Raw genomic sequence first — 10,556 nt, forward strand, 5'->3', positions numbered from 1 at the left:
TGAGAACAAATTTAATTGTTGTTCTCTAGGCTGTTTTTGCGACAACGCGGAAGTCAACGGATTATTTATTCTTTTTAACCTTTATTAATGATACGAAAATATCAACCTCGTTAGTAATGATACAATCGTTGCTGCATATTAAATTCTCATGTCTGGTGCGTTTTTAAAACTCTACCCGTCTCTTTCCTTTTTACGGTTGTCGTCTGTGTTATATCTTTCTTTTCTCTCATATAACGAAATATACCACAACAATATTCTTATATTAAGATTTGAAATGACTATATTAAACGAAAAAAGCTTTTGGTAAAGATGACTAAATTGCTTATTATATTATATTGTTTTTGTAAATTCTCGAAATAGGTCAAAATTATAGTGATAAATGTATAGATGATTTGTAGAATGAATTGGAAAGTGGCAAAAAGGTTAACGTGCATTTGCAAGTACCTCTCGCTCCCGGCAGCAAGTTGAAGGAGTGATGCTCGCGCACGTACGCGAGGAAGCGAGACAGCGAGGCAGCGGCGAGCTTAGACCGCGACACCCGCAAAACCGGGTGCTGCCGAGTGTGTGAGGTGCTTTCAAATGCGTGATAACCTTAAATCTCGACTCGTGAACTGTTCATGCAAACATTATTCGATTCGACACTAGACCAGTCTACGTCCGTTGTGAAGAAGTTTACATTACCTCATTTACTTAGACGTTGTCTACGTTCGTGTCATATGGACTTTGAACTTTTGAAGACATTACAGTTTATCAGATGAGTCGTATTTAGATCGATGGTAACGTACATAAAAACTGGATAAGTAAATGACTGTTATATATCTTATGTATTCTATATATATCTCCTTTATACAATTTTATTTAGTATATTGTGGTTGTGTAAGATTATAAAGAATTTATCAAATGTACGTAAACGAGGAATGTTGTATTATAAGTACATATTAAGTTTCACGTCAATGCAATAAAATTTAACAGCGGTCAACGTATGTGCGCCTGCGCACGAGTGGGGAGTGAGTGCGCCAAAACATGATGATGCGGAATGTAATGCGTTTTATTTTATCGATACTTTTTAAAAGGAACATGTTTCTTTTTAAAAAATGCTTTTGTAATACATTTTATATTGTAAAAAATACTATGGATAAACAGTTCTTTAGGAAGCGAAAAATGTTTTTATAAATTTATTTTTCTTTGCCTTGACGCTTGCTCGTATGTAAGTTGCTTTCTGTCCAATATTATTATATTAATACAAGTTATGAACGTTTTATCGCTTTTGAATTATATTAGAATAGAATCTCTACAATTTTGACGAAAGTATAAAATGTCGAAAAAGTGTTGTCTTACTGTGTACCTATCGATAAATATCGATAGATTTATATGGACATCTCTAGTATTTGAATGCGTCTATTTTGCGAACGAGATTGTTTTAGCATGTCATGACGCAAGAAAGATTTAATCAACGATGTCGTGGTTTATTTTATATGAGGTGCAAAATTCGTACAATATTGCATTAACATTATAGACATTTTTAGAGCTATTCCATGTATTCTTACGTAGAAAGTACGTCTAATTTTTCTATCAATTTACGTAATCTTGCCGTTTATTTTGTTATTTTAAACCTGATAAAAACATTCAATTAATTCCAATCCTGATATCTCGGATTTCTGAAATCCGATATTTTTAAACAGACAGCTCATCGATACTTTGTAGCGAACGTCAGAGACTCATTTATCAATTCATTAGTAAATAGTTAAGTTCCCTTTTCATAAAATCTTATAATAAAAATATGCCACATGTTAAAACTTTGAATGAGTGGTGTCGCGACCACGCTACAGGAAATGGGACACGATACTCTAAACAAATGGCGACTAGCTGTTTAGTGGAAAAAGGCATTAAGGTTGAGTTACTTCATGGTAACACGAACATTACTCGTACAGCGAACATAAAGTTGTTTAGGCTAAGCGCTTTCCATTCTGCCACAGTCACAAAAACAAATATTCCCCTATTGTTTTGTCTGCCTTATACATACAATGTATACAAGCATGATTTGAAATCTGAGATTGAAGTTCTTAATTGAAAACATCTTAGATCCAACTCCTGCAGTTAGAATCATTATGTTGTCTCCTTTGTGACTACTTAACAGCTTTGGATACTGCAGTCAATATCTATATCGCTTTAACTCAAAAACTACAGGATAGGTTTCCTAAATTCTTATGTCATAAAAAAGCTTTATTATAACCGTGTATCAGGCATTTACTGCTAGTTTTTTTTTAAATTTCGCACGTACGAAGACTCAAGCAACAGTAAGTATTTAGTAATAATACTTAACATTACTAATTGTTGTATTTAAATCACAAATGACGTTGTTAAGCGCATCATGTGTTTTAAAGCAGTGATAAGGTTTCCGCTTAGCCGCGTAGCAACGACATGTAAAGGATTCAAATGCCAATGCCAACATACTTAGCTTAATTAAGGAAGCAATATATAGAATTATAAATTCGCTATTCATTTTTAGTAAATTAGTTGCACACCTTGTAATATTAAAAAGAAAAAAATATTTAATTTGAATCCTGCTTAAAATATCGTCAGTAATTGACAAATTACAGTTGGATCGAGCGCCTAGGTATAGTGAGCTTATGACAAAGATACGAATATTATATATTATATACTTATATTTCGTCAGCGCTGAATTTGATAAAAAGTAGCCTATAATATTCCCATCTGCATCAGCTACCTTATCTGTCCAAATTTGTCCAGCCGTTCCGATTATCCAAAACAAATACGGTCTTACAGACAAGCAGATGGACACACAAAGATTTAAAAAATAACTTCTTCGTTATCAGCAATGCAATTATTTTTTGATACAGACACTCCAATTTTATAATTATGTAGGTTTGCCAGTTTCACTGCACAAAGTTGAAAATATTTAGTATTGGGATTGGAAAAAAGGTATTTGAATAATTAGGACAAGCACAAGAAACAACTTAAATACGCTGCATTAATTAACTTGGAGGCCATTTAAAGTAGGTTAATAGTTCTGGCGAGAAAATGTCATTATTCAATTAAACGAATTACTCTCTACAACACATCTGTTGTCTGTTCCAATGTGTTTATTAGATTACTAGTTGGCTCCTGTGACTGTATAATAATTACTTCGAGTACTTTATACATTTATTAGTAGGCATCGTAAACATTAAATAGTATATTTTTAAGATGTCCTCTTAAAATGTAAATAAGTTATATTTTACAAATTTATGGGTTAGTTGTTAAAAATATTCTACGAGATGTTTTTGAAAAAATTGCTTGTTACGTGTTTTGTAAAATTTTTAATGATTCGTTTGGTGGCAAGAAGTTTAATACATGGCTAGGATGATTAAAAAGTGACGAAGTTTATCATCGTTCGGTAACATAAACATTCTAGTTTTTCTCGCTGGTGTGAGTGAAGTCGCATTTGGCGGCGTAACAAGTATGCGGCCGATCACTTCCCCCTCGCTGTTACTATGTTTGTTGTGAAAATGTAAACATCGCATTTCATTTAATGATTTACAAACGCTATCTCTGCAAATAGGATTTATTGAAAAACGTGCCAGTGAATGAAATAATTGAAAAACACACATGTGGATTTGAAATAAAATGAAAATAGCAATGAAATGCAAGCATGCATATGCATTGATTGTTGACAGCGATTCCATAAGAGAGCGTCAGATGTTTGTCGTAATGCCAAAAGGATCGATTTACTCACAAGGGAACAACAAATGTTTATCATATGAAAGAAGAATCCCAAATGAGCATCCTATATTTATAACATAGCCAGGAAAATAAAAAAGACATACTCAATGACAAGACACAAAGCCAAAAGCGCTTTAATAGAAATACAACTCAAAGGTTATGATTATTCTACCTAATCCTCGTTTTATACAATTCTGTCGCATTAGATCGACTTCACTAAAATGAGAACATGCACGACTCACATGTCTACGTCAAAATTTATCACCGGTGTTGATCTGGAACGCGCACTTGTTCGGCTATTTCCGTCCCCCGTCGGTCGGCTGTTGCGATAGCCGCCGCGCCGCCCTACCTCAACCCGCCATGTAATTTGGTGGTCTCGAATAAAGCGTGTCATTGACCTCCCAATGTAAACCACGGTTACGACCGACCGTGAACAAACCTCACTTCACAATTACGTGCCGTTTTATCATCACTATTCATGTCTGACAATACTGTCATAGAGTTGCGGACGTATTATTAGAATGGCATTCGTCAGGTCTGCTAATTATTCTTTGGTGACGGAATAACATTTGTTGTTTGCCCGATTGACGGGTGGACAATATTTTTACAAGTGTGTATATGGTGCATCTTATTTCTTACTAATATTATAAATGCGAATGATTGGATAGATGGATGGTGAGTAGATGTTTGTTAGAAGGTATCTCTAGAACGACTGCATGGATCTTGCTTAAATTTTGCATATCAATCAATCAGTTTATTTGCCAGAATATGATAGTTACTAGTAGAAATAACGAATCTTTAGAACGGCTAGAAGTCGATGTAATTTGACATATCAATAGAACATAGCCTAGAAAAACATATAGGCGGAGTCGCGGGAGACCGCTATTAAGACAGTGAACAGTGACATTGGCAGTACAATGCAATAATTTAATTCTAGAATTAGGCTTAGACTATTTGTTTTGTTGCCAAATAATACTCGTAACAGTTTATTTCATTTAAAATGCAAGGAGATAAAGTGTCTTGCTTATTAGAAATACAAACGTTTATAAAAATACAACAGATAGATTAAGTCTTTTTATTCCTAACTCATTACTTTTAGTACTAGCAGTCGCCCGCGACTCTGTCCGCACGGAATTAGAAAAAACATAATTAGTAGCCTGTGTTCTTCTGAATGTGTTCTATACGTATGCCCAATTTCATTGAAACCCGTTCAGACGTTAAGTAGATACCTTCAAACAAACATCCATCTATTTAAACATTCGCATTTACAATATTAGTAAGATTTACTTTAATTTGTAATCAGTGCATTTTGAAATTTATCAATTGTATATCTTGTCTGATTGGACAGGTTTATTTATTTGTTATCTGCTTGTGTCATTTATTTATTCATTAGCTATTGCCCGAGACTCTGTCTGCGCGGAATTAAAAAAACTAAGGCTATGTGTTCTTCCAGAATATATTCTACATCGATGTCATCGATATCCATGCAGTCGTTTCATTCAAACATCTATCCATCCATCCAACATTCGCATTTAGAATATTAGTAAGAAGTATCATTTACTACATAGAAATTATGGAGTAAATGATTGTAATTAAATCAATTGATAACATTCACATAAGTAACTCATCATTGATTTCAAAATAGATAGGAAAATATAGAATGATGTACGGTAATGATTGCGTTGCCAATCAAATCATATTACAGTCCCACGCCGATCGGAAGGGCCATTGTGTGCATAGCTTGGCAGGAATTTGTTTACGCTTGCCGTCGTTCTAATTTTAGAATTCTTTGAATATTTCTTTTTATAAAAAGGTACAATTTGCTCTTTTTACCTGACATTATTTTGCGAAGCATATTATGTTATAGATAACTTCAAATACCATCAACATTATTATATGTTGATCATAAGAGATTTCAGCACTTGCCTGGGAATAAAGCGAGATTTTCTTTTTCAAATCATTGGCTTTGACTTTGTTTTTCATAGAAAATGGAAGTGCACACGCACGGTTATAATGGTCATTTTATATTATTCCAGTCCAACGACCGATTTCAGCACTGGTTTATACTTAGAATAATGTAAACTGGCCATTTAAACTTGCAAAACGACGACATTAAAAAAAATAAAACGTATTAAAAGGAAAAAGTTTATTTTAAAATAAATAAACCATAACTAATCAACAACAATTTTAAGGCTCGGCCTTCCTTCCATTATAATCTGTAACAAAAGTTTAAAGATAAATCATTTTTCAAAAAAAAATATATTCAAGCATCTGTGATGCGATAATCTCAGTCAAAAAAAGGTAAGGGCACTGTACCCGTATTTGTTGACAGGGCAGTGTTTAGGCGTGTGTGCTCGGCTGCCGCTCGCCCCACAGATGGGGCAGCGGAACGCGCGCAGTATGGGACACACCACACGACCCTTTCTATCCTTGACTGTGTGACTTCTGTACCACGCCGTTGATTCACCGTTGTTCTTGCAAAATACACATTCCTGTAAACAATTACAATGTAATACACAAAGATACGGTTGATACAAAGTGTGATTCACTTCTTTAGCGCAGATTTGAACATAACCGGGAAGTCCAAAATTAAATATTATAATGAGAGACGACACACTTTTAGACCATTTGCGGCTTGGCGACTAACCGCGCCGGTGTGATGAGTCGTGTGTTCGCTGCATATTTGCTCATAGAAATAACAGTCGAAAACTGGCAGTTGCCTGCGGCTAGTCTCGCCAGTAAAAAATATTTAAGGCGCTTTTTAATAAGCAAGTTGTACTAACGCCGGGCGAGTTGCGGGGCGGCTGCCGCTTAAGATGATTGGCGTATAGGATGAGCAACGCGCACTGCTGCGGCGTGATGTTCAACCTCGCGCTCTGCTGCAGCGAAGCTAGGCACTCCGCGAAGCCTAACCTCTCCTCCCTGCCGCTCGCCTCTGGAACTTACAACTAACAGAATTATTTTTTTATCAAATGAAACTTGGTCAACTAAGGCCTAATAACCTTTAATTTAAAATAGGGTAACGGCCCTCGGTAAGGACGCATACGAGTTGAAGACACCACAAAAGTAATGCTTTTATTTATGTGTCTGTCAGCAGCAAATTGTGTACATCACCCGTTTGTAATTTGTCCCGGAAAATCGTAAAGCCTCGACAAATTGCATATCAAACGAATTAATTCACAAATTGACAAATATTTCCACACTTTGTAAAGAGGACTCCTCAAAATTTTGCGATCCAAAAAAGACAAATTTACATTAAGTACATATTAGTAGATATGTTTTTTAAAGCAATTGATAATTACTATGTTCATTTGCCTGTTTAATTTGCTAATGTATTCTAATTTAATATGCCGTTTGACTTTAGATTTATTAAGGAACCTTGGAGATTATAGAACATAAACATTAAGATTAGCCATGTACTTTAGTATCAGGTATTTAAAAAGTCATAATTAGCGTAACATTACTATTCGAGTACTGTATAAATTGAAAACATGAACACGGCAAAGTTTTAGTGGCCAGTAATCCACCTCTCTGGCAGAATACAAACTCCTTGCCCACTAAAGAGATCGGATACCCAATTTTTCACTCTATCTTACATTATCTTAATATAGTATTAATATTACTATTACTGAGATAATGAAAAGGTCTACTTTATATACTTTATATTTACATAGTAAAACAATACAAAACATATACAAAAACATAACCTATTTTAGTAAGACTTAATTTATTTAGCAATCTTTGGTGAACGTCTACAATCTATAATATTAGCAATGCCCATAGACGTGTCCTTCACACGCCCATAAACGTTTCTCTGTATTATCTTAAGAAATAAATTACACTTTGTCAGATAGTAAATAAAGAGTAATATGTTGTACTATAATTTATAGGATACAGTTTGACGGGATAATAATCAAAGGAATACTGTATCAGATTGCTAGAAGCAAAATGCCGAAGGCCACAAATGCCCTTGTAAACTATGTACTTAAAATTTACATTATTACCTGATAAGCTTATTAGCTTTTTTGTATAATACTTAAATTAAAGACGCCCACCGTCCTCGCAATTTAATACTAATTATATGAGGTAAATGATCGATATGGATATATAAAGTATCTTAAGGTAAAAGCATCATCAAAATGGTGCTTTCACCAAAAGTTTATCCCGGAAATTTATTGAGACACGAGATTTTACACGAGTAAGAAAGTTAAAGAACAACGACAAAGTTTTGGCTTTTTATATAAAATTGTTTTGACTATAACTTTAAGCCCCCGTTCGCACGGGAGTTTTTTTTTAACGCGTTAAAAAAGAACAAGAACAAAGAAGAGTGATTTCAAAGCTTTTGTACCTTGAGAACCGTCAATGTTTTACGCAGTTTTAAAAAAGCGCTCGTGCGAATGTGGACTGTAGAAACGTAACTTACACTTTTTTTAAATTAAAAATGTAATTACCGTTACAAAACATAGTAATGTTCTAGCAAAAAACATTTCCTGAGGTTATTATTCTGTTATAAATAGCTACATCTGGCACGGGGTTCGAAGACTTTAAAGAGCCAACAAAAAGTTTTGAACTTTGATTGCAAAAACTTTTTTGTAAAGTCACGTGGAAACTGAAGTCTGGTTGGCAACTTGCGAAATAATTGAATGATTAACTTTTTATCAACTAAGGGCCTGTTTCACAATGTCCAAGTCCGGAATAAGCTACTTGGAACTTATTTGGCAAATAAAGTCTTTGGCGTTTCACAATCTTCAAATAAACTGTGATACTCGAAATAGTTACCTTGTTCTTCATCCTGTTCAGGCAAAGAATCAGCATAGTTACAAGCGTTGTCAACAACTCGCGCCTCTATGATCGCTGGATCCATCTTCAAAGCGGATACTGCATCTAAATGCATATAAATACACTTATTTTTTTGACGTCTCATAGTCTCGGATTGCAATTCTCATATCTCATCGTGTAACTGTGCCTTAAAGTGGACAACATTTAACGCAAAGGCAAAACGTAAAAGCTCTTTATGTACAGAAATATTATACAGTATATAATTGATCGCAATAATTGAACTATAAAACTAATGAATTTACTTATTTTTTTAATAGCAAACGGTGGCAAACGTCTAGTTGAATTCGCTCATAATAGCGAAGTGATAGTTGCCCACACACATCGGCATTTGCAAATGCGATACCTACCTTTAATCGACAGAGAAGGGGACAGACAGAGGTATTTCCTATGATACCTCTGCCAAATCTATATTTCTACTTTTAAAACCATATCGGACACGAAAACCTGGTTTTATATAAAATGAAAATACAAAATCGTCTAGATTTTACTAAAGTGAATTAAACGACTTCACTTATTTATATTTTAAAGTTTAACTTTTTATGTCAGCATCATTATTTCATTGAAAAGTTCATGTACCGTTCTATAAAAAAGACAAGTCTGTATCCGCCAAAGCGTTAACAATATTGTTAAAAGAAAAGTTTAGAAACACTAATTCTTAGAAGTGGTATACAACGATAAAATCGCTGTGCCACTTGATGTTATAAACAAAATTAAACATTTTATTATCACCATATATTCGGTTAATATGAGTACTACATGTGTTCCCATAATTTTAAATTTATTCCTTACTGAATAAATACATCAAAGCATAAAGAGTTGCCATTCATTTACGAATACTCTTATCACCGTATGTATTGTAAGACAACGTATTATTGCTTACTGTTGATAAAAATTGCCACTAACTTACCAGATTCATAATCTGTATTTGTTTGTAATTCGTTGTCTTCGTTTTGAAGATTTACAATTCCCTATAACAAATAAGTGTAAACATTATATTTATGCTGGAAATTGTATAACATAGCTGTCGCCCGCGACTCTCTCCGCGCGGTATTAGAAAAAACATTATTACTAGCATATGTGTTCTTCTATATCTATGCCAAATTTAATCGAGATCTGTTCAGCCGTTTTGGAGATACCTTCAAACAAACATCCACCCATTCATCTAAACATTCGCCTTTATATTAGTAAGATAACAAAACCACGTGTGAACTTACCGCATTTATTTCTATTTCCTCGTTTCCACTTAAATCTAAAGTAGTAACTTCTACTTCGGTGTCTAAATTATTTAAGTTGTTCATCTTAATGTATGCAAAATTAATTCACAATCGCTTGTTGCCTACTTTATATTGGTATCAAGTGTTGACCTTCCGTACGGCAACACAGAATTTCACACGGTAACAAAAATTTTGTACCCACATTCATAAATAAATATTGTTAAAGTTCAAAACGTTTTTTAAACAACTTTTAAGGTCAATACAGATTATACAAAAATTGTAATTTGTTTTTATGAGCATCGTAAAAAATTAATTATAGGTACTGAATAAATATAAATATAATACGTATATTTCCTACAAAATATATCCTTAAATTTTGGGTGTACATTAAAAAAATTAGATTATTTAAGTTTAAAAACTGATACTTAATGTTTTAATTCATTGAAAAATGCTGTAGTAGTATGTAGTTTGTACTATGAGTATATTTTGTTTAACGTTGCAAAATTACAAGCATTTAGTATTACTAGTGACATCTAGTACGACTTTAATACACTACTTAATTTCAGCACAAAATTGTTGAAATCAAGGTCGTAGTCCTTCAGATAGCCCACAGAGGGCGCTTTAACAACTTTTAAATAATAGTCGACAAAAGTAAAAATTACTTTTTCTTTTCTTACTTTATTGGCAATATCTGTGTATAGATTACTCTTTTAATATATAATTTAAATAAATGCCCATAGTATTGTATATTTTCACTAACGATTTAGTGTGTCATTACCA

The 10,556-nt window shown here is 33.6% G+C and overlaps 1 protein-coding gene across 2 annotated transcripts; it reads right to left on the bottom strand.

Annotated features, from left to right (window-relative positions):
• Positions 1-5,864: 5,864 nt before the first annotated feature.
• Positions 5,865-9,990, bottom strand: nos-M (nanos-M). Of its 2 annotated transcripts, none has more exons than XM_013308809.1 (6): positions 9,777-9,990; positions 9,470-9,530; positions 8,503-8,607; positions 6,507-6,658; positions 6,040-6,215; positions 5,865-5,939 (listed from the first exon to the last, which is right to left on the bottom strand). In XM_013308809.1, the coding sequence occupies exons 1-6, from the start codon at positions 9,858-9,860 to the stop codon at positions 5,933-5,935; spliced, it is 585 nt and encodes a 194-aa protein (XP_013164263.1). In that variant the 5' UTR covers positions 9,861-9,990; the 3' UTR covers positions 5,865-5,932. The 2 variants fall into 2 exon arrangements, with proteins under 2 accessions (XP_013164263.1, XP_013164262.1); XM_013308808.1 differs by having other exon boundaries at positions 6,507-6,664.
• Positions 9,991-10,556: the final 566 nt, after the last annotated feature.

This window comes from Papilio xuthus, unplaced genomic scaffold, assembly GCF_000836235.2.
Source record: "Papilio xuthus unplaced genomic scaffold, Pxut_1.1 DF827789.1, whole genome shotgun sequence".
In the NCBI taxonomy this organism is placed as follows: Eukaryota; Metazoa; Arthropoda; class Insecta; order Lepidoptera; family Papilionidae; genus Papilio; species Papilio xuthus.

Coding starts and splice junctions, on each gene's coding strand:
- nos-M (XM_013308808.1), bottom strand. CDS start 9,860: ATGAACAACTTAAATAATTTAGACACCGAAGTAGAAGTTACTACTTTA. Junction 8,608..9,469: donor AAATACAGATTATGAATCTG/GTAAGTTAGTGG, acceptor ATATGCATTTAG/ATGCAGTATCCGCTTTGAAG. Junction 6,665..8,502: donor TGAACAGGATGAAGAACAAG/GTAACTATTTCG, acceptor GTTAGTTGTAAG/TTCCAGAGGCGAGCGGCAGG.